The sequence below is a fragment of the Denticeps clupeoides genome, chromosome 2, assembly GCF_900700375.1.
Source record: "Denticeps clupeoides chromosome 2, fDenClu1.1, whole genome shotgun sequence".
Classification (NCBI taxonomy): domain Eukaryota; kingdom Metazoa; phylum Chordata; class Actinopteri; order Clupeiformes; family Denticipitidae; genus Denticeps; species Denticeps clupeoides.
Window position 1 is genome coordinate 35388118 of NC_041708.1, and position 25155 is coordinate 35413272.

At 44.7% G+C, this 25155-nt stretch overlaps 2 protein-coding genes across 2 annotated transcripts in view; both read left to right on the forward strand.

Annotated features, from left to right (window-relative positions):
- The window catches only part of jph1a (junctophilin 1a), a 29453-nt gene extending 22731 nt beyond the window's left edge, over positions 1–6722 (forward strand). Inside the window, exons 4-6 of the mRNA XM_028968739.1 lie at positions 2673–3406; positions 4035–4131; positions 4274–6722. Coding sequence (XP_028824572.1) covers positions 2673–3406; positions 4035–4115 — 815 coding nt within the window. The 3' untranslated portion in view covers positions 4116–4131; positions 4274–6722. The remainder of the gene's footprint in view (positions 1–2672; positions 3407–4034; positions 4132–4273) is intronic.
- A 12186-nt stretch (positions 6723–18908) lies between these two features.
- Positions 18909–24869, forward strand: shisa2b (shisa family member 2b). The gene is made up of 2 exons (XM_028969579.1): positions 18909–19546; positions 23767–24869. Exons 1-2 carry the CDS (start codon positions 19249–19251, stop codon positions 24360–24362), a joined length of 894 nt encoding a protein of 297 aa, XP_028825412.1. The 5' UTR covers positions 18909–19248; the 3' UTR covers positions 24363–24869.
- Positions 24870–25155: the final 286 nt, after the last annotated feature.

Genomic DNA, 25155 nt, shown 5'->3' on the forward strand with positions numbered 1-25155 from the left:
TGTCGTCTGTGGCCGAGACAAAGGAATGTATTCTTATGGAGCCATATAGACGGAAGCAAGAGCTTCCTTGGATAATACCTCGCCTGTCCTCATAGCCAAGCAACAAGAAAATATGGGGAGGAGAGACAGCAATAAAATACATTTTTTAAAATACAACGCCATTTTTTAAAAATCTGGTTGAACAGTTCACAGCGTCATGCTCAGTCAAAGAAATGCAAATACTTGCCGTTTTTTACAGTGTGGATCCTTTTTTTACTGGGATCTGTAGTATCTGTGATGCGGGTTTAGCAACCAGCCAGACGATAATGATTCAATGAATTCTCCATTTGACCATTCTGATGGCGATGCAATGAATGCTGTATTTGTGTAATTTGCCACAAAGAAGTGATTGGCACACTTCCCATCGATAAACATGAAGAGAATAGCTGGTAGCATTTCTGAGTCACCAATAAGACGAAATAGGGTTTTTTAGTTTGTTTTTCATTAAATTTGAATCACAAGTATTGTGCATCTCATGCCTTTTCAAAATGTCTAAGTCTAAGTGAAGTGATTGTCACATGTGATACAGAGCAGCACAGCACATGGTGCACACAGTGACATTTGTCAGTCATGACAGGGACAGGGGAGCAGTGTGTGGGGACGGTGCTTTGCTCAGTGGCACCTCAGTGGATCCCAGATCGGGATTCGGACCGGCAACCTTCTGATTACGGGGCTGCTTGCTTAACCGCTAGGCCACCACTGCCCCATCATCAGTGATGGGATGTTTTGCAATACATGTAAGAGCAATGCATATTCAAGATACAAGTGCCTGCGTGCAGTCCACATTATAAGGTCAGATTCAGAACAGTTACTTTAGAATAAATCTGTACTACTGAATGAAAATTAGAATTTTAATATTGTTGTTTACAACGGTGCGCCTACTAGTTCTGATTTTAAGTATTCTGTACTCTACGTTTTTGTTCTGTGAATTTATGACATCATTACTTTTTGCCCAGCCCTGGTCATCTCTGGTTATGTCACTGGCTAAGCTCCCCTGTGACTGACTACCATTCCATTTTTTCTCATTTTTCATGCCATTTCTGTCTTCTGTACATGTTTCACAGCATCTCAGACGATTCGTCAGAGTGAATGAGGGGAACAGCGAGCTTGTTTTTTTGCATTTAAATGCAAAATATTGTTGTGTATTCAGATTTAGGATGCAAGATTGTGGTTTTAATTGGATTCGTTTAGCAGCCCTGATTCAAATGTTATTCATTTTGCTAAAAATAAACATACCAAAAATGACTGTAGAGTGCAGGAAATTTTGTTCACACAATTTTAAGACCATAGGACATCAGAGCCCCTCCGCTCCTTTGTAGTTGGCATTAGTCACTACTGTTCATGTCGTACAAATAAATTCCTGTCTGCAGCGACGCAGTTTGGGCTTAAGTTATTTCAAGCCGCTGGATTTCTCCGAAAGGCCCATTATGCAAATGTAAGTTTGTGTGGACCCTGCTGCACCATCGAGGCTTCTGCATTTTGTTCGGCTGGGAGTTTAGGCAGGCCACAAAAGAAAAGGTCAAGGGCAGTTCAAAACCAGGAAGCCTTTTAGGATTTGTGGTTTGTACAACTGTTATTTTTAGACATTTGTAGATGTCTGTGTTTATATGGACATTAAAATTAATATATACGAACATTAGCCTCAACATTAAAACCACCTGCCTAAAAAGGTCTGGATTTATATGAAAATCCAGTTTGTGGGGTTAGGTGGGGTTTCCATGAATCATCAGATCCCACATGGGCTTGGTTGGATTGAGGTCTGCGGAATTTGGAGAACAAGTCTCCTGTTTTCAACACGTCGTCTGAAGAACGGACTGTTCGCTCGTTGCCCTCGACAGGTGCCAACGCAATGAAACCATTTCACCCGTCAGTGGTTTTAATGTTGTGGTTGATCTGTGTTTATATGCACAATGTCGCCGTAGCCGTCTTTCTGGCTCGGCCACAAAAACTATTTCAAGCTAATGACAACTGCTAGACAACAAGCCACTTTCATTCATTTATAGGATTAATTGTTGTTTAGCAAATGAAACAAAAAAGCGTTGCCAGATATCACTCGCCGTCATAAACAGGACAGATGGAGCAGCAGAAATCTATTTGATGAGCTTGGTTTACCTATTAAGTTGTTTCTTACTTCATTTATCATTTATTTTAAAAGGTCCTGCGGTGATTAAAAGTGAAGAGCAGGTCATGGTCCCTTAAATGATTTGGAAATAAGTTATCTCCATACTTTCTGATTGCAAAAATGCTCTTCTACCGTCTGGGGTACATTCATACTGGAAAAGAAAAGTGACCGCTATTTAGATGCGTGGGGGTAAAAACACTGTGCGCCCCTAATCTGCATTCTTGGTCAGTGAGTGGATCGCAGATCACTTGCACTGGTTGGCTGATGGATTTGTAACCTCTGTGTCACCGCTGACCTGGCCACTAAATTGCGGTGTGTGTTGGTGTATGTCGGTAAAGTAAGTGGCCGCCTAACTTGTGAGGCTCTCCAAAGTAAACCGTTTGTCATTATTCCCCCAAGGTTAGGGATAGTGTAATAAATTGTCATTGCATGGTGATTATAGTGCATGATTAATATGTATGTGATGCATATGAATGCAGTTACATGTATGTTTTGGTATTCTCCTCCACAGGCCTTGAGTACATCAAGCAGCGGTTTGCTGAACCTGTTGAGATTAAAGAAATTAAAGAAATTCCAGAGGAAAAAATGATGGAAAAGCCTCCCAAAGGCAGCCCGCACTTCTACAGGAAAGGCACAACTCCCACCCACTCGCCGGCGCGGAGCCCGGTCCCCACGCCTCCCCCCTCGCCGCACTCCAGCAAAAAGAAAGCGCAGCAGCAGCAGCAGGCCAACAGCGGCATGACCCGCAAGATCAGCATCAGCAGAAAGATCAGTAAAGATGAGAAAATTCCCATCACCGAGCCTACCAAAGCACCACCCTCTCAGGTCACCTTTGTCCCAGTAAAACAGGAAGTGCCCCCACCGAAACTGCCCCCAGATCCCGCACCCGAGCCCGCTCGCCAGGGGAACGGGATGCTGCAACGGCAACGGCAGTACCACAGCTACTACGTGAAGACGCCGGTGAAGGCCGCGCCCCCGCCCGAGGAGCCGGAGGACGAAGAGCCGGAAGCTCCGACACAGTCTGCCCTGGCCCGGATGCCACCTCCCCCCAAGTTATTAAGATCACCCACCCCAAAGCCTGCCACGCTCGCTCTTCCTCCGGCTCCTGTCCCTGCCACTGGCACTGCTGCTGCCACCAAACCTGAGCCCAAACTCAGGAAACAGGAATCTCTGAAGCCAAAGAGCCTTGCTGACACTAAGAAAGCCAGCATGGAGATCTCAAATGACATAACAGAAGAGGAATCAGTAAGCACACACACTAAATATATATATATATTTGTCTTTTATATATATATATATATACACACACACACACATACACACACGTGCACACATAGTGAATGGCCAGTATTCAAATACAGCAATGTAGGCCTATTGAATATGAATATTATTTTTTAGTGAATGTGATCCACTGTCAATACTGCAAATGTGTAGCCATAGAGGATATTTAAACACACAGCAGCTGTGAATATTAATAATAATAATTATGTGGCTATAACTATATTGAACAGGAAATAACACGTAGAAACAAATGGAAAGGCTGGGAGCCACTGGGAGCCATTTCTTTCTGAATCTTTCTGAATATCCACTTCCCAGATAATGACCATTTTTGTTTTGTAGGCAATTTTATTTTATATAGTTGCAACAAGACAAATCTTGTCTTTAGGTTAAGCTCTGATCTCACTGTTCATAAGCAGAGTTTATTTAATTTTTTTCAGATGCACTTTTGGAGATTTATTGATATTATTAGAAGATAAACTAGTTTATGTTGTCCAGGCTGTGAAATATATCTAAATAAAATTAATATTCTGTTTGCCATGTTGTCTTCTCAAGAGAAAACCTTTTCCTTATATTTTACTTACTCTCTCCCCAGGGTCCTAATTCGATATTGGTTGCCATGGTTATGCTTTTGAATATCGGTCTAGCAATTATTTTTGTCCACTTCCTGACCTGATAGAGAAACATCTCAGGTAAGCGGTACTACTGGTATGTAATTGAAAATGTTATCAACACATTTCAGTCGATACTCCCATTTTATCCAATTTATCATACTGTCAGTGCGATCCATCTACATGTCGTAACTCTTAATTGCTTTGACCCCCCCACCCCTAGCGAAGTTCTGGCAAGTACAGTTGTGTCCACGGCCTTTCTACATCAACATGGCATCCGTCAGACTCAGGACTGGCCGCGGGAGCACTGGAACGAGCGTGAAACAGAAGCCTGGGAATAACAAGGAACATCCAGAACGTCCGAATCCCTGCCTGATGATTCGTGCCTCTTTTGGGTCCTGTGAAAGCTGAGAGTGAGATATCATGATGGTACATGGCAAATAAATGCCGTCAAAGTTTTTTATTTTATTTGATAAAGTTATTATATATGTCAAAATTTCAGTCTGAAAAAAAAAAATGATACGATTATATACATTAAGTCTGTTAATCCAAGCCCTACCCATTGAAGAAGAAAGCCACTCCGTCTCCACTGGCACCCAGTGGGAGACTCGACTGGAAAAGTTCAGCAATGCACTTTTGAGATGATGGGTGCCAGCAGCTGCCTTACTATTTTACCATCTGACGTTTTAATGGGGAGATGCGCGCATGGCTGCCAGAGGAATTTGTTCGGAGGACTTTGCTGCAGTGGCCAACCCGCTAGAGGAAACCGAACGCGTGGAGTGGCGTCATGCTCACCCAGTCTTATTCCATTACCTAGAGCAGCAGTTCCTTCTCAGATCTTCTACCTGCGCATAGGGGAGGTGGTTTTGTTCATTTCTGAAACACCCGATGCAAAATCCTGTTTTAATTCTCCCCTTTTTTCTTTAGTTTTTTTTGGTGGTCGTAGTTTCTTTCATCATATTCGTGTTTATTCAGTTCTAGGCATAATTGAGAATCACCCTTATTTATTTCAGTATATTAAAAGAAAACTACAAGTCTACAAGTGAAATATATTCTAGCTTTGAGAGAAGTGCAATATGTTTTATTTTTTTAAAGAGGGAATATATACATATATATGTATACCTGTCATCTGTATTATCACACAATGGGATAGAACCGCTTCATTTGATCTAAAAAAGGGAGTAAACATCAGATTAACTGAAATGCTGTTTTCTTTGTTGTTGTTTTGGTCCTTGACCTTTGTGAAGTTGTAAGGTTGGGCTCATCTCTATGGAATTTGAAGTCTTATCAATCATTTCTTGCATTTTCCAGAAACAAAAAAAGATCATTTATGAGGTTGTGGGAACCCACACGTGAATTGATTGTTCTGCATGAGATTTTAACATTTTTTTTTTTTTGCTTCCTGCTTCTAATGTCACGTCATTAAACTGTGAAGCATATGACGAGCTACTGGTATATTGCTAAAGATTCATTAGCCAAACTCCTGTAGACGAGGGCCTGGGTTTGCGATGATTTAAGACGATTGTGCGTCCCGGGCCGCATTCAGAGGACTGTGAGTGTGGAAGGGATTCAGGTAGAGTGGCAGGGAACGTGGTGGCCTTTAAAAAGTCTTTAACAGTGCTACTGTTTACCTCAAAAAGGTGATGAAGGGGGAAAAAAAGAAGCCTCAAAAAGTGACTATGTCTTTGTCTTAATTCTGTAGAGTGTTTCAGTCCATTAGATTTGGTCATTTTTCATGTGCCACTTCTTTTTTTTTTTTTTTTGTCGTATTCTATGTTGCTGGTGCAGCGTATTGATCTTTTATTTTACCATATTATTATAAAAAGCACAGTTATAACTTCAAGATGCTTTATTTATGTTGTGTACACAATTTATAGATACCGCTACTGTATAATTTCAAAAGTATTAGATTATATGAAAGGGCTTGGACGTCAAGTTTATTATAATTTTACTGCTAGTTTGCATGGTTTATTGCGAATGTGCTTTGTGATAGGAGTTATTATAAAGACAGTGCAAGTATCAGCGCAGTGAGCATATTGGCTAAAGAACTTCTGCATTACACTGGAAGTAGGTTGTGTACTGGAAGCTTATGCCCACAGTCGAAGCCACTGGCAGCCTTGAAGAGAATTTACTTTTTTTTTTCTCGTGAGAGCAACTGTTCCGAACGCAGTTTCCAGCCAAAGGTGGGGAGGGGGGGGGCTGTAACTGCTGATTGGGCAGAGCGGTGCAAAGGCCTCTGTTCTTTATTTCTGCTGGTGCCTCATTCAGAGGGTTGACAGGCAGCAAATGGGGTCTTTTTTTCTTTCTTTCATTTTTTTTATGCAACATTGAAATACATTTCTACTCTGTGCAGATTACATGCTGTTTGTAAGTTTTTAAAGAGCACAACCCAGAAACTGACTCAAGTTCTGAGGTATTTTTCTAAGGATTTGCACATCTGTATTTTGACAGTAGGCAAGACTTTGTAATTCACATTATGCACACAACCTTTAACTATAAGACGATTGGTTATAGCTGTTAACGGTGTTAGACACTGACAAATTCTACGTCTGGACCTTAGCGGATCGAGCTGATGTGCTTTTGATATTTCGAGCCTGAGAAACCCCCCTGATTTCTGTAAAGTCTTTGGAGATGTATTCTCTTTGTATAACAATAAAATGTTATGCCTTGTACTCGCCTGCTGTTGTAGTGCCTACATACCCCTTCTTTCTGATCCCTCTGTCCGGACAGGTTCATTCCCGGGTTTGGGATCAGTGCAGAGGACTTCCATGTGCCAGCTGCTGTGCAGATTAGTTTTACTGCACAACTGAAATTACTAAAGCCCAACTTGAACTGCAAGTCTGTCCGTAGAACAGCTGTATATGCCTTGGTGGTTAGAATTTGACCCAAGAAATTGACCAACTTATCATATTTAATAATATAACATGTACATAGTGAACACATAATATTATTATTACAACATTAATCAATAATCAAACACTGAAAAAGCAATGGGGTCTGCAAAATGATTATATTATTAGCAACTCTGGAGCCTCATTTTCCCAAACGTAGTGTAATCTTACACTGTCTCACAGGTGGGTCTCCAGCACCTACTAAAAAGGGTCTGGTGATCGTTTCTAAAATTGGATTAGTCCTGTAAGCAGTGGAGGGATATCGCTCCTGTTTTTGATTGGTTGTTTTTTTTGTTTTTTTTTTTGTCTTTTTTGAGGCTGGGGGGGGCTATTTTCCATTCATGCCAAAGAATTAATATCAGCCTAAATACTCTGTTTAATCAGGGCTCCATTTATTAGGTTCTGGCTACTGATCTTAACCAATTGCTCTTTTTTCGCACTTTTTCTCTTGTTGCCTGAAACTGTGTCCCTGCAAGAAAGCAGATGTAGTGCAGGGACTCCCGGATGGGAGAGTGAAGACGGACGCAGACCAGGTTTCGGTCTCCACGGCAACTGGTGCTTGGCACTCAATCATCTGGTTTAATAAAATCTAAATTGATAAAGTTTACATTTGTCTCTGTTCGATGAAGAAAAACATTCCGAACTGTTCCATGAACAATGGCATCACCACCACCTTGCATATGGCCCTCAGCCACCTGGACAATAAGGACACATACACCCAAATGCTTTTCATAGACTTCACTTCAGCATTCAACACCATCATTCCTCAGCCCCTGGTTGAGAAGCTGAGCCTGCCGGGCCTGAACACCTCCCTCTGCAACTGGAACACAATGTCAAGAACACAAAGTTCCTTGGTGTTCATCTAGAGGAGACCCTCTCCTGGGTTCTTAACACCAGCTCAGCAGCCAAGGAAGCCCAGCAGCATCTCTACTTCCTGTGGAGGCTGAGGAAAGCCCATCTCTCACCACCCATCCTCACCACTTTCTATAGAGGAACCATTGAGAGCATTCTGACCAGCTGCATCACTGTCTGGCTTGGGAACTGCACCATATCGGACCACAAGACCCTAGAGCGGATATTGAGGACAGCTGAGAAGATCATCTGAGTCTCTCTTCCCTCCATAACAAACATTTACAACACACGCTCAGCATTGAGAAGGACTCTACACACCCCTTGCATGTACTCTTCACCATCTGGAGAAAAGGTACCAAAGCATTCGGGCCCTCACTGCCAAACTCTGCAACAGCTTCATTCCACAAGCCATCAGACACCTGAACACTCAGGGACTTTCCACTCTGGACTGACCAACACACACGCATCGGGCCTAATTCTTTTTAGACCCTATTACAGCAGGCTTAGTTCTGATGCTCACATGCCCATTTTTGTAGGCTATACCCTGCTAATCATGGTAATGCCGGCATTCCAGTCTGGCAAATCGAAAGCAGTTCTGTTTTTTTACATCCTAACTTGGTTTCATGTGTCACTCCGTGAAATTTCAACTTGGGTAAATATTACTTTCACTCTCATTTGACTCCATGTCACAACCGGTTAGTGTTAACCTACTTCATCGCCGGGCTGCCACTTGCATGTCATAGTACAAGCTGGATGGATGTCTTCTCCGATAGCCAGGCTTCCATATCACGGAAAATTACAGATCTTCAACACTGAAATAAACAGTTAATTTTTTTCTTTCAAAATTGATTTGCACAGTCAACATACCTTTCACAGCGCATGTACCGCTTGTCCCTGGAGAAAATGCTAGAGAAAAGCTGGTTCCGTTATTGAAACAGATAACCCTGGACCCAGACCCATTACAATTGAAGATTGTGCCTCATGTGATTAGTACCCTCTTGACCTGAGGTTAAAGGACTAGGCCTGACAGCTCAGCAGAAATCCCCTTGATCAGGCTTCGGGCTCTAACTCATGCACCATTAAATTTATTGTGACGATTTCTCGTCCTCTTGTGCAGCAGACGGCCCAAAGGCCTCAGCTGTTCATTGACTGTGGAGTACTGACCTTGATTCATCACAAGCTTCCGGACCAGCCTATTGTCATCCGCCACAGAACTGACCCTGACCCATTTGGCTTTTGCCTTAAGCAATATTGCGCTGATACAGATTTATTAAAATCCTGCCCAAAAATAGGTCCTGCTGACAAAAAGCCAGTCAGTTATCCCAAATTATTTCCCTTAGTCTTTCCAAGGAAGCTTCTTTTGAGAAATAATGATTCAGAGCCTTTTCCTAGGCTTGACGTTCTCTTGAGTCAGCTCTGACCTTTCTGTGTTCTACCATGGAGCTTTATCGTTGCTTTAGGGGCACCTAAACAACATTTTACATGTTAAATTATACCGGTACACCTAATTCATGTTGACGTCTAAGGTATTTCATCCTCCTATCCTGATTAAACGAGAATTAATGAAATCAAGCCTGCCCCACCCCCTTGATTTGTTTTGGATGTTAAGGGGATTAAGGGGGTAATTTCATGGACCCCATTCCTGAGATATGTAAAGACTTATCCAGGCTAATGTTCGACATGCTGAGGCAAAATAACTCTGCTTATGATTAGGTCGGTGTGTTGTGAAAGCCGCGGATGATTTAATCTGTAGGGCCGGAGGCCCTCAGGGTGGACAGTTACCCCACTCAAGGGGGCTGCTGGGTGGCTGTAGCCACACTAAAATAGTGCAGAGCAGCTGCAAGGGACGTCATACACAAGCCTTCAAAGTGATGGGCGCCCTGGTGTAAGGGATGACTGGAAGGTCACTGATTGCTGTTTAATGAGTGTGTGAGGGTGCCTAAAATTACATAAAGCATAGGCAAATGAACTATGAGGATTTGTGTTCCCCAAACCATGGTCCTTGTGTTGTTTATTCTTTATATGTGTTGTCAAAATGCTGGATGTTCCTTCAGGCGATTGGAAACGCCAGTACTTTTTAATTCTGTTTTAACAAAATGTGACTTCCTTCAGTGGCTCTGCCTAGTCTCGATGGATATGGCAAAGATGGTAAAAAGAGGAGAGTTCATGGTCCTCAGTGTAATATTTATTCTCCGCTGTTAGACCACTTTTCACCCCTCTGAAAACAGCACTGAATATCAATACATCATATGCATCCATGCATCTGTCAATTTTTTTTAACTCTTTTGTCCACACCAGGGTTGGGTGGAAGCTGGGCGTGTCATTATTGGACTCGTGTACTGTATTTTCAGACCAAATTGGTGACCCTGTTTTACTGTGTAATTGCCATTCTAAACAGATCATCTCTTCATGGTACCTCAAGAGCATGTACAAATGTCTGTGCATTTCCTTGTCACATACAACATCGGTGTGCGCCCCAGCTGTTTTGGCCCTGTAAATACGGCATCTGGTCAAATCTAGCGACAATTAAACTTATTTACGTTAAACATAACGGTGTTGCCACTGATGCTCTGCAAATAATCTGTGAAATGTGTCCAGTCATTAAAAGGTTGGCAGATGTTCTAAGACAAGGTACATCACGACATAATGACGTTTTAATGCAACTAAAAGCACACGGCACAGGGGTCTTGAAGCAATAACGCACAGCCCAGGTCTGCAATGGAGGAGAACAGTGACATACAGACATTTACCCAGGGATGCATACATATCACGAGCAGAGGTGGAGAGCAACGAATTACATTTACTCATGTTACCGTAAGTTGTCTTTTTAAATATGTAATTTTATTTGTACTCGAGTACATTTTACTTCGCTACATTGGATTACTGAGCAAAAAATTTAGTGCCAAAGAAAACGAATCCGGCTGAATTTACAGGAATATTGCGCAGGTGTTCGGGTGTCCACAAACTCTTCGCGTTATTCTTCTACTTGTACTGAAAATGAAAGGGTCATCAATATTTGTGCCAAAAATATTGATGACCCAAACAATGATGCATCACTTCAAGCACCAAGTAAGTCATTTTATGTTTTAATGTTATAAAAAAATAGTAAAGCACATAAGTACGTACGTATTCACAGCCTTTGCTCAATATATTGTTGACAGGGGAAGCGTCAGTGCACGGCCATTTTAAGATCTCTCCAGAGATGTACAATTAGATTTGACTCTGGGCTCTGGCTGGGCCACTCAAGGACATTCAGAGAGTTGCCCTGAAGCCACTACTTTGATATCTTGGCTGTGTGCTTAGGGTCATTGTCCTGCTGAAAGATGAACTGTCGCCCCAGTCTGAGTTCAAGAACCTTCTGGAGCAGGCTTTTAATCCAGGATGTCTCTGTACATTGCTGCAGTCATATTTCCCTCTATCCTGACTAGTCTCTCAGATCCTACAGCTGAAAAACATCCCCACAGCATGATGCTGCCACCACCATGCTTCACTGTAGGGATGGTGTCAGCCTGGTGATGAACGGTGCCTCATCCAAACTTTGATGGTTGTCCTTCTATAAGGTTCTCCTCTGTCTACAGAGGATCTCTGGCCACCTCCCTGACTAAGGCCTTTCTCCCCCAATCCTTCACGTTAGGTGGCCTGCTCTAGGAAGGGTCCTGGTGGTTTTGAACTTCTTCCACATACAGATTATGGAGGCCACTTGCTGATCGGGACTCTCTGTGGTCTACAGACAATTCCTTTGCCTTCATGCGTGGTTTGTGCTCTGACATACTTTCCGGATGCTCTGTATATGTTTTTTGCATGTGTATTCCATACATTACATTGCTTAAACTGAATAAGATCTTTACAGTCTAATGCTGTAGTATTCTGTGGGGCAGGGTGCTTTATTTCATTTCTTATATAAGCAGTCAGTGTGCTCATTTGTCAGCAAAGACAACTGAAATATTTATGTTTGCTATAGAAAGATCAAAAAGCACAATTTGTTAAGAAGGAATTGTTGAACAGGTTTGGATACTTTATTGAACAGGTTTGGATGGCTTTATTTTCCCTTTTTTATTGTAATCTTAGAGTTGGACCATACGATTCAGAATTTGTTATTTTTTACTTGTCCAACTGTGCTTAAAAATGTCTTATGGGGTGGTCTGAACATGTCAGGATTGGCGTCAGCGGGAGACATTACCTGGGGCCAATTAGGACAGCTTTTAAAAGCCCTGTGGTTCCGCCCATCGGTAGCGGCGGCATTTTCGTGAACTCGTTTATGAACTTGACCATTCGGTGTGGACCTGACAACGGTTTAAATATATTTTGAGTTCTGGCAATCGCCATACACCTGCGGGCTAGTTTTTGTCCTCCCCGTTATTTCCCTGTTTTCAGCCATCGCGCCTTGTTTTGTTTCTGTTTATAGATAAATCCTTGTTTCCCAGAATGTCCTGACTCTGCGCTTACTTACCTCATCAGCTAACTAAAGTAACTAACATTTACTAAAAGTAAATATTAAATTAAGTATTTTTTTTTACTTTTAGAAGTTAAGCAAAGATACTTTTAATTAATTACATTTTTCATAACTTTTTCCACAGCATTTATCACAAGAGTAAAAGAGGGAATAGCTTAAATAAGGGAATGGAAACAGATGGAGGCAGCTAAGACAGACATTAAATGATACACAGCGACACAGCACATGGTGCACACAGTGAAATTTGTCCTCTGCATTTAACCCATCACCCTGAGTGAGCAGTGGGCAGTCATGACAGGCGCCGGGGAGCAGTGTGTGGGGACAATGCTCGGAGGCACCTCAGTGGCACCTTGGATTCGAACCAGCAACCTTCTGATGATGGGGCCGCTTCCTTAACCGCTAGGCCACCACTGCCCCGTAGTACACGGTGCACACAACAGGGTGGAGGTAGCCTAGTGGGTAACACACTCGCCTATGAACCAGAAGACCCAGGTTCAAATCCCGCTTACTACCATTGTGTCCCTGAGCAAGACACTTATACCTAAGTGTCTCCAGGGGGGACTGTCCCTGTAACTAGTGATTGTAAGTTGCTCTGGAAAAGGGCGTCTGATAAATGCTGTAAATGTAAAATGTAAAATGTGTCCTCTGCTTTTAAGCCATAATCCCTTAGTGAACAGTGGACAGCCATGAAAGGTGCCCTGGGAGCAGTGTGTTGGGACGGTACCTTACTCAAGGGGACCTCATTAGAACCTGCTACCTTCTGGTTATGAGTCTCGTTCTTACCTGCTAGGCCACCATTTGCACAATATAGTGCCACCTTGTGGGCCAGGCACACCTGAACATTACCTGCTTCTAGAATGCTTCTTGACCAATCAAAATGGAACATTGGAATGAACGACCTTCACACTCCAGTTTTTCGTTGTTGGTTTTACGCACCATTACATTGTACAGCATTTACCTTTCCATCTCCATCTCTAGGTTTGTGGCCATCTGGCTCATGTGTGAGTGTGTTAAGTTACTTCCAGCCATGCCTTGTTCCTCCGCTCACTCACGCTGGAATGTGTTATTTATCTGTTCCAAATTTACCAGATATATTCTCCCATTTTATCCGTTGCAATATGATTATTATTAGCCCAGCTTTTAGTCACCTTTACGAAAACAAGGTACTTACGTCAGGCTGCATTGCAGGTACTATGCAGAACAGCTGGGCTTCTAGGGCTCCATACAATTGCATGCAGGCTAAACCGCAGATTTCTCAGACTACACACGAACGCGTATTTCACCGGTCATCAAGGTGCCATTATAAAAGGGACCCTTTTCTGTACTTGATCGAAGTCACAAACTCTTGGCTGTGATACTGTCCTTCTTCTGGACCACCTACGGATCACAGCAGGGTCTTAAAGTCCCTGGAATGCTGGAATGTATTTTTGCCTGTTTATACATAATGACGTTGGCCACTGGAATAGCACAGGCACAACACAACGGTAACTACTGTGTGGGCTTCATACTATCGCCTTGTGAGTTAAATGGTTAATAGTTTACTGACCCGTGAAGCTGCTAAGCACACACAGTCTCAGTCAGGAGAGTGAATAAGCGACGGTCGCAGGTATATCATGTGACGTGAATTATTAACCCAGGTCCCCTCTGCACATTCCCTCCCTCTTTCGCCAGAGGTGCGCGATGATGAGCGCCTCTCAAATAGCACCAGGCGCCGATCGTGTCCTTTCTAACTGTCACTCACATCCACACTCACACGTGGTCACGCACACAGAGCGAGGATGCGCTCGAGCACTCCCACTCCCACGCGCGCACACATCCACACACGGACAAACACACGCCGACTGTGCCTTCTCGCTTCAAAGGGACCTGAACTACACCGACACACTGATACAACAGGCCGTGGCCTAGAGCGGTAAATCTTGGCCTGAGGGTCGAGTTGGGTCTCAGTTTTTAGCTTTTTAGTCAGGCTCGGGTGGGCTTGAGCTGGCGCTGTAAACGATCGGTCAACTGGGGGCTTAAACGACTGGCAAAGAGAGCCGGGATTTAAATCAGCCGTACTTGCCTAACTGTTCAGGCCTGATTACTGGAGCTGTAGCTCTACTGTAGCCCTCAGGCTGATCCCAACAATTGTTAAACAGCGCCCTCTGCAGGCACAGCAGAGCATGTTAAGCACACACAAAGCCAAACCTTCACGGCCTGGTCAGCCTGGTCAGCTGTCACCACTGCGCCACAAGAGCCAAAGCAGGATTAACGCTGGGCTTGATGAGAAAAACAGGGCTTTGCACAACCAGCAGCGGTGTGTTCCCCACTGAAACATAACATTGTTACATAAACTTTTTGTTTATGGGAGTGTGCAGGGATCCAGCAATTTTGGAAGAGTGTAACAAAATGTATGGGTCCCATCGTTGGAAGGGAACTTCCTTTACAAACCAAGCTTTGTGTAGTGGGAATATATCCTGATAGCTGGGAAACAGCCACGGTTTACTGACTTTGGACTTTTATAAGCCAGATGGGTATTCGCATTATTAAGGATGGCAGGGTGGTAGTAGCCTAGTGGGTAAGACACTCGCCTATGAAGCAGTAGACCCAGGTTCAAATCTCACTTACCACCATTGTGTCCCTGAGCAAGACACTTAACCCTAAGTTGCTCCAGGGAGAGACTGTCCCTGTAACCACTGATTTTAAGTCGCTCTGGATAAGGGCGTCTGATAAATGCTGTAAATGTAAATTAAATTGCCGGCACCTTACATTTACATATCTACAGCATTAGGCAGATGGCCTTGTATTAGACTGTGGAAAAAATAATTAATGGCTTGTCTGGAGAGACTAAGATATATTGTAAAAATGAAAGATATGAACTCATTTATAAACCCCCCAAATATGGTTGGTTTTTGTTTTCGTTTGTTTTGTTGGATAGGGGGAGGTGTGGGTGTGTTTGTTTGAAAATAAATAATTGAAATTTTCATTAAAATGTGTTTTAAAAAAAAAATGTAACATTAAATTAAAAGAGAAGTTTGCGTGCTTTGCAAGAATCTAAGTAACTTCTCTCACTCCAAGCCCATGGTCTTGATTAAATATGCAATAGCCGTACACAGATTCTAATGGAAAGTAATTTATATTTTTAGGCACACACTTTTAACATCTCAAACTCAAGATTACAGTCATAACATCATGACCACTTGCCTAGTATTGAGTTGGTCCTCCTGAGCCATCAAGGCATGCATTCCACTTGCTGAAGTTCTGTGAGGGTTTTTCTAACACATCCCATATATGCTTAATTGGATTGACATTATCATGGTATTAAACATTTGATACTCACCTATTTTCATTAAATTTATACCATTTTGCAACTTAAACAATAAAATTAAGTAAATTGTTGTACAAATAAATTTAAATACTTCAGTATAAAGTAGTAAATTACACATCACTGTGAACAAATGTGCAAGTTAGAATAAAATATACATTCATCATGATCCTACAACTTACTGACACCTTCCTCACTAGCTGTGCAGTAATTATTAAAATGTCCCTTGAATGAATATTGACATTTTTCAGCCACCCATTTCATTTAATGAAAATACTTAGGGGGAGTAAAAACACATTGCAGACTGAATGTAGAATATCTTTCACATCATGTACTCTACTATATGGAATATTACAGTATATGAGTAATAGAGGTGAGAACCTTCTCTGGTCTCACGGTTCGATTCGATTACGATTATCAGTGCCTCGATATCGATGCATCACGATGCATGCCATACATTTTCTACACAGTTAAGGTCACCGTTTAGTCCTCTTCTCACCTTGTAACAGTCTCCTTCTCCTTTAAATGCACACCTTTCTCTGCATTTCTCTGATTCGTGTGTAGTGGAGGAAACCCGTTACAACCTGAAGCCACAAACGCTAGAAAAGCGCCTGGTCCAGACGTCCGTGACGTCAGGTGAGTGCCGACTGAACACAGACCGCTTTTCTGCGCATTGTAGAAAATCAAAAGCCGCTTTTCATGGCTCAGTGCGAAAAGTCAGCGTGTTTATCTAGACTCCTGGTAAGACGATAATGTTGGTTTGTAGATCTCTGGACACACAGAGAAAGATCCGATTTTCCTCCGTTCCAACAAGGCCGGTGGGTGCCTTACCGTGCAGCGTGAAACTCGTACCCGGAGCCGCGCTGTACTCAGGCCGCCACAGTCACTACCGGCACTACTTTTTAACAAAAAAATCACCTAGCAACCCCATTATAATATAATCGATTATGTTCTGCACTGCATCGATGCAACATCGTCCATGTCTGCACCACTATGCATGGATTATACGATTAAATTCAACACCCCTAATTATAATATAATCGATTATGTTCTGCACTGCATCGATGCAACATCGTCCATGTCTGCACCACTATGCATGGATTATACGATTAAATTCAACACCCCTAATTATAATATAATCGATTATGTTCTGCACTGCATCGATGCAACATCGTCCATGTCTGCACCACTATGCATGGATTATACGATTAAATTCAACACCCCTAATTATAATATAATCGATTATGTTCTGCACTGCATCGATGCAATATCGTCCACGTCTGCACCGCGATGCATCGATTATACGATTAAATTCAACACCCCTAATGAGTAATAATATGTATTGCAAATCATAGAAATGCATATCATTCATCAATATTTAAATAATATTAAGTCAATAACTGACCAAGTACCAACCAAATTAACCTAATTTCATTGCCTTGCATGGTTTAAAACTGGGTAGTTAAGGTGCATGTCAGTCCAAACTGATGGTGCAGGTTATAAAGACTGGCCGTAGCAACGTATCCCTTATACATATGGCAGAATATGGAATAAGCTGTGCTCAAAGAAGAGGATATCAGATGGATTGTGCAACAAATAAAAGTTTTTTTTGTAATGGTGTTTTAACCCTTTATGTACATCCTAGTGGGCACATGTCTCCACTGTCCAAACGCAATTCTACACCACACTTGACAACAAATTGTACCACAAATAGAATGAGACACTTTAAGAGTCACTCTTATTCACCAAATCAAAAGAACATCAATATAGTAAAAATAGGCAGACAATCAAGGGGGGAATACAGGGAAAACATTTTTATTGTTGTGACTACTTAATTTTAAAGGTCCTATAAGAGAAAAGTTGAGCAAAAGTTTAGTGAAAGAATCAACCATAGACAGCAAGGCTTTATTATTCAGAAATAAAAATGTTTAAATGTTCATTTGTCCTAAATGGCTAAGCAAACATCATAAAAACAAATGTTATCAAAAGCTATGTGATTTGATGTTTAAAATAGGATAAATTACTACACAGTACAAGGCTTGGTAATTATCAGACTTTTGTGATAGAGCAATGAGAGCTGTTTGTTGTATCTACATACGTATCTCCATAAAAGGTGGCGAGTGTCGACCCTTGCATGTAGTGGAAGCCACGTTCGGATTACTACTGAGTGAGTAGCTATGTGAACTAGTTATGATCCTGTTTACGCGGGAGGTTCAAAGAGTTGCTTGCACTTCCTCACGTTGTCCAGTAGGCGGCACCAGCTCCCAAAACATATCGGGCGCGGGGAGAGTGAGAGTTTGCATCTATACACTTTACAAATGAGACGCAAACCACAGACTTTCTACAACCCCTAATACTACTACTATGAATAATAATAGATTGCTAAGCTATTATGATCATTCTGTAATGCATTTGCATTCTTTTATTAATAATTGATTGCTTTAAATCAATTTATATGACAGCTGTTAAGGTTGCATCTTTTCTTTCATGTAAGGAACCATAAGAAACAGTGTTCGCTAAAGGTGTTCATGCATGTGCGCCACCATTTACATACATTTACATTTACTAGACGCCCTTATCCAGAGCGACTTACAATCAGTATTTACAAGGACAGTCCCCCCCTGGAGCAACTCAGGACACAATGGTAGTAAGTGGGATTCGAACCCGGGTCTTCCGGTTCACAGGCGAGTGTGTTACCCACTAGGCTACTACCCTGAGTCGCGGAGGGAGGGCCTCCACAGGGCCGCGGGTCCGCACAATGACACTTGTTAATGCCGGCGACCGAGCGTTGAAGAAGTCAAGACCTTGGGAGGGCAGGCGCGCATGCGCCCAGCGGGACCTGCGAATCAATTTAAAGATCCGGACCAGTCGGTTCCCAAACTGCTCTTTCAGCTCTGCCTGGTGGTGTAGTAGAATATAGCAGTATGAGCAATCGTTTTAACTCGTGCAACTTTCAGAATATGAATACGAATTATGATAATGTGATGAATATTAAATAAAAAATACCAACTAGTGAAATGATTGTGAAACACAGAACACGGTGCACACAACGAAATGTGTCCTCTGCATTTAACCCATCACCCCCCCCGGTGAGCTCAGTGGCACCTCAGTGGCACCTTGGCGACTCGGGATTCGAATGGGCAACCTTCCGATTACGGGACCGCTTCCTTAACCGCTAGGCCACCACTGTCCCTATGCGAATGGATCATGTTGTGTAAATACATATTATTTAAGTAATAAATTGTGTATGCATAACGTCACTTCTGGGGAGAATCAAGCTTTGTTCAAAAGAACCGAACGGGCTCGTGCGCGCCAAAAGAGTCGTTCGCGAAGAGTCGTTTAGTTGCGAACGACTCCACTAAAGTCGCGGATGTGGACGCCGCGCTCACTCTGTCCACGGCCGGTCTGAGCGGCGGGGCTGCGCGTCGCGGGCTCTTCCCGTTCCTTCCCGTTCCTTCCCGTTCCTTCGACTCTCGGCCGCGTGTGGATTACGCCTCCTGCGCATCTCTCGGACGGTTCGGTCTGTACCGGAGGTCCGGAGCTCAGGATGCGGAGCTCCGCGAGCGGCGTTTGACTCCACTCCCCCACCCCTCTGTCTCGCGTGGACGCGTGGAACGGGCACTTTTCTCCGCGTCCAATGCGCGTTCCACCCGCGCCGCTCCCGTCTCCGCTCCGACACCCCCCCCTCCTCCCGCGGGATGCGCGCGTCCGTGACCGCGCCGCTGGCGCTGCTGCTGCTGCTGCTGTCCCCGCCGGGGACCGACGCCGGCGGCGAGTACTGCCACGGCTGGCGCGACGCGCAGGGCCAGTGGCGGGAGGGCTTCCTGTGCCCCGAGCGCTTCGACGGCGAGGAGGCGATCATCTGCTGCGGGAAGTGCGAGCTGCGCTACTGCTGCGCCAGCGGCGAGGCCCGCCTGGACCAGGGGACGTGCGACAATGACAGGCAGGTCCCGGACACGGGCGGCGGCGCCAAGGAGGAGCGGGAGGCGGGAGCAGGTAAAACCTGTCCGCGGCTTTCCATTGTGCGCCCATGAAAGGCGTCATATCCAATATCGCCCGGCTGAAAACTGTATTTATAAAGTGGGAATGATCAGGTATCGATGCCATATCGATAACTGGCCCGTTGCGCCGCGGTGTGAGAAGCAGGAAATAACACATTTACATTTACAGCATTTATCAGACACTAGTTAGAGGGACAGTCCCCTCAGGGTTAAGTGTCCTGCTCAGGGACACAGTGGTAGTAAGTGGGGTTTGAACCTGGGTCTTCTGGCTCATAGGCGAGTGTGTTACCCACTAGGCCACTACCCACCCTGAGATGCCACCTAATCGTGTGTTGAAATACTGTGGGGGGGTGTTGTAGTAGTAGTAGTAGTGGGGTCGGTGGGCACCCACGCCGGGTCCCCGTCCTGTAGGAATCCGGCCAGTCCGCCCCTAATGCCAGATGACGTTTTCCGGCTTCTGCCCCCCTGATTGTTTAATTGAATCGTTTCGATAATTGTTAAATTCGATAACTCCCAGGACGAGTGGTACCGCGGTACTTTCATAGTAAAAAGTCGATCCTGACCGGGCTCCTCGCGCACAAACGGCGGCATGTGGCGCGCGCGCGCGCGTGCGGGCGTGCGGGCGCGCGCTCTTCGTAAATAGGCCCGTTTGTTCGGGCGCGCGGTCCCCACGAGGATCGAATTTTGGCCGCGACCGGCGATCTGCGGAGTCGCGTTATGTCCGTCCGTCTTTCTTCTCTCTCTCTCTCTCTCTCTCTCTCTCTCTCTCTCTCTCTCTCTTTTGGCCTTGAGGCTGAAATAAACCGAGTTTGTAATAACATAGAATTTGAAAGTTGGGGTGACACACGTCCATCAGATGCTGGATTAAAGTGAAGTGATAGTCAGTGTGAAACACTGCAGCGCAGCACACGGTGACACAACGAAATGTGTCCTCTGCTTAGGGCCACTTCCTTACCCACTAGGCCCATCAAAATATATTCCCACCAAAATATAGATTTTTTTGTTGACTAGCCGAATAAGTACACACAGTGCCAGCTCCTCGGTTAGAGGCGTGGCCTCACGCCTCAAAGGTTGTGAGTTCGAATCCCGGCGTGGGCCAGTGTGCGGAGTTTGCATGCTCTCCCCGGGTTCTCCGGTTTCGTCCTGATGTCCAAAGGCATGTACACTAGGTTTATTGGTGACTCTAAACTGACCGTAGGTGTGAGTGCAGGGTGTGTATGGGCATGAATAACTCTAATCTGTTAATGAAACTGACTTGGTTAGAGCAGAATAAATGACACACATGCACATGTGATCGGTTGAAAAGAATCAGTTAAGCCTCAGTGACCCTAGAGGCCGACCCAACTTGGCCCTCTTTTTAGCAGAATGCCACTTTGAGCAACTTATATAATGTTGTCCTTGTTAAGTGTACATAAACGTTTATAGTTTTTATTGTCTTTATTGGTATTTAAGTTTAGTTTGATTCCGGTGCAGTTTTTCCTAAATTCATATGATGTGTAATATACAGGGTGGGCCGTTTATATGGATACACCTTAATAAAATGGGGATGGTTGGTGATATTAACGTCCTGTTTGTGGCACATTAGTATATGTGAGGGGGCAAACTTTTCAAGATGGGTGGTGACCATAGTGGCCATTTTGAAGTCGGTCATCTTGGATCCAACTTTTGTTTTTTCAATAGGAAGAGGGTCATGTGACACATCAAATTTATTGGTAATTTCACAAGAAAATCTTGGTTTTAATGTAACTTTATTCTTTCATGAGTTATTTACAAGTTTCTGACCACTTATAAAATGGGTTCAATGTCACCAACCATTCCCATTTTATTAAGGTGTATCCATATAAATGGCCCACCCTGTACATACAAAGTAATTGCACTATGGGGGGGTCTGTGTGAAACAGTCAGCCACAACATTAAAGCCACTGAGGAGAATGAAGCGGATTATCTGGTTACAATGCAACACGTCGGACTAATTAGAGCGCTAATTAGGCGGCAGGTCGGCAGTGAGTTCATCACGTTACCGGGGCAGTGGTGGCCTAGCGGTTAAGGAAGCGGCCCCGTAATCAGAAGGTTGCCGGTTCGAATCCACTGAGCAAAGCACCGTCCCCACACACTGCTCCCTGGGCGCCTGTCATGGCTGCCCACTGCTCACTCAGGGTGATGGGATAAATGCAGAGGACAAATTTCACTGTGTGCACTGTGTGCTGTGCTGCTGTGTATGAATCAGGGTAAATCAGTTTTGGTGTAAACTTCCATTTACTTTATTGAAGAACCGTGAGTTGGGGCCCAGAAAACTGCCAGCATTTGAAGTGCGCAGCGCACAGCACGTTATGGCTCAGACGTCACAGTCCTAAAATAAGATTCTTGTGATCAGAGCCAGAAGTTTGGACACACCTTCTCATTCAACATGTTTTATTTATTTTCATGACCATTTACGTTGGTAGATTCTCACTTAAGGTGTCAAAACTATGAATGAACACATGTGGAGTTATGTACTTAACAAAAAAATAACTGAAAACAGTTATTATCTTTGCTCTGATTGCTGCTTTGCACACTCTTGGCATTCTCTCGATGAGCTTCAAAAGGTTGTCACCTGAAATGGTTCTCCAACAGTCTTGAAGGAGTTCCCAGAGGTGTTTAGCACTTGTTGGTCCAGCTCACCCCAAACCATCTGGATTGTGTTTAGGTCCGGTGACTGTGGAGGCCAGGTCTCCACTTTTTGTTAAGTACATAACTCCACATGTGTTACCATCAATGAAGTGATCAATTCTGGTTCACTAGGACCCCAACAATAAGAACATTACAATTTAATCTAAATATTCTCTAAAGAGGAAGGTCTTGAGCTGTCGTTTGAAGGTGCTCAGTGACTGAGCTGTTCTGACCTCGAGGGGAAGTTCATTCCACCACCGAGGGTCCAAGACGGAGAAGAGTCTAGATGAGCGTCTTCCTTTTACCTTCAGAGATGGAGGGACCAGGCGAGCAGTACTGGAGGCTCGGAGTATACGAGGTGCAGTGCGAGGTGTAATAAGGGCTGTGAGGTGGGATGGTGCTACTCCATGTTTGGCTTTGTAGGCCAGCATCAGTATTTTGAACCTGATGCGTGCAGCTACTGGGAGCCAGTGGAGGGAACGTAGCAGAGGGGCGGTGTGGGAGAACTTGGGAAGGTTGAAGATCAGTGGTGCTGCTGCATTTTGTATTAGTTGTAGAAAAAATATTTCGTGATTAATTTGGCTGTTGGGTCATAATAAAATCACATGGCTGCCGCCTTAGGCCATGTTGTCGAGGCAACGCATAATGACACTCATTTGTGTTGAGTTAGCGTGCTGGACTGCTGCCCTCATCCACGGCTAATTTGGTTACGAAGTGATGTTAGAATGTTAATGATATTTGGAGGTCACGTGCAGCACACGTTCCTCGGAGGCGCCCGGTTCAGCCCTCGCAGTCACACTCAACAAGGGTAGGCGGGTCACAGCTGGTTACGGTGGATTAGAACTGATCAAAAAAGCACTAATAGCTGCTAATGAGGGCCAGGGACCCCCTGGGGACGTCCTCGAGTCCCTATCTCTGCTTGCTGGCATCTCGGTCGGATCTTATCCGTCAGTTTCCTACAATTATTCATTCAAGCCGGTGCTTTTCATCCGGAAGGACGGGATCACCGTGGGGGTTAAGTGTCTGGCTCATAATGGCGGTAGCAGGGCTTGAAAATGGGCTTTGAAGAGGGGCCGTTGGTTGATAGGTGAATTTGTTGAGGTTATGGCCTACATCCCCAGGACAAAAGGACAAATCTTTCTCTCTCTCTCTCTCTCTCTCTCTAATTCACCACATATTTGTGAGCCCAGTGACAACGTGAGAGGAGAGACATTTCACCCTGCTCCCCTAGATAAGGCGCGATGATGCCACTTTAGCCCCTTTTATGAGGGTGCGGTGCCAGTTCTTTCCAGCTGAAATGGCAAGAGACTGAACAGTCCGTTCGGAAATGTTTACTTGTTCCGTCGCGCTCCGTACGGGAACGTATGGATGCTTGTTCTGTCGTGGCTTGTACGGAACCTTCTCGTGGAATGTGCTGTGGAGACGCACCGCTGATTGAAAGGCTTTGTGTAAATGCTGTGGGTTTGTTTTTTTTGACCGAACAAGCGATTTTGAGATCATTTGGAAAATACTTTTGTAGCATTTGACGGAAAATAATGTTTTTATTCTTTCTTTCTTTCATTTCAGTTCCCATCTATGTGCCTTTCCTGATCGTGGGGTCAGTGTTTGTGGCCTTCGTCTTCCTGGGCTCCATAGTAGCCATATGCTGCTGCCACTGTCTCCGCCCGAAACAAGAGCCATCATCAAGCTCCACAGGAGGCAGGTCGGGAGGCGGCCGTCTCCTGGAGACCATCCCCATGATGACAAGCGTCGGGACGTCGCGCGGCTCCTCCTCCCGCCAGTCCAGCACAGCCACGTCCTCCAGCTCCTCCGCCCCATCGGCAGCTTCCCGCCCCCAGACCTCCGTGGCGACCGGACCCCCCGTCCTTCGCACCCAGGCCTCGTGCTGCCTGCCCCCCGACGCCAGCGTCTTCGTGAACATGCCCACCAACTTCTCGGTGCTGAACTGCCAGCAGGCCACACAGATCCTACCGCACCAGGGACAGTTCCTGCACCCCCAGTACATTGGCTACGCCCACCCAATAGCCCACCCCATAAGCCCCGCCCCGACCTTCATCGACCCCACGCAGGCAGGCTACCGACCCATGCAGTCACCGTTTCCTCCCCCCGCAAGCGTGCCCAGTGTGACCAGCGAGCAGAAGTACCCTCCGGTGACGGTGTAAAGACACTCAGCTGTCACCCCGTCTCAGGGCCAGTCGGGGCTTCACTTGTGTGGGTCTGCAGTCTGTCCTCAACTGGTGTGTGTGTGTGTGTGTGTGTGTGTGTGTGAGTGTGAGGCCGTCATTTTTTACGGAGGTTTACACTGAGCCACGCGACGACGGCAAGGCGGTGAACACCGGCGACTCGGACAACAGACGTCTTTGTGGACTGTTGATTGGCTGTCTGGTGCCCTGGGCTGTGGGTGTGGGTGATGGCATCTGTAATATAAATAGAACACATGCCCTAAATATATGAATGAATGTTGAAAGTCCGTATGAGCGTTTTTATGACAGTTTTTTTTTTTTTTGTACGATTACACATCTTGAACATGTGTGTGTGTGTGTGTGTGTGTGTGTGTTACTCTGTGCTGGGGTAAGTGCCGTGCAGTACGTAATGGGAAAGCCAGGTGCCACAACGTGAAAAGCATAGGACATTTTCCCCATAGGACATTTAAACTCTAATGAAGTGAACACAGGACACGGAGTGTGACGCTCCGCCTTCGCACACACACGCGCGCGCACACAAACGCACACACGTACCGGGGAACCCGCTCGACACAAATACAACGATATGTATTGTATTGTAAAGTCGGAAATGACTTCTGAGTGTGTGTGTGAGAGAGAGAGAGAGACCCTCCCGTGTCACGGCAGTGGTGTCACTCAGCCTTCAGAGAGCCGCTGTGTTAATTACGCAGTAAAAACTGTCTGCCAACGGTTTCTCCCTGTGAGAGCGGTGTGTGTGTGTGTGTGTGTGTGT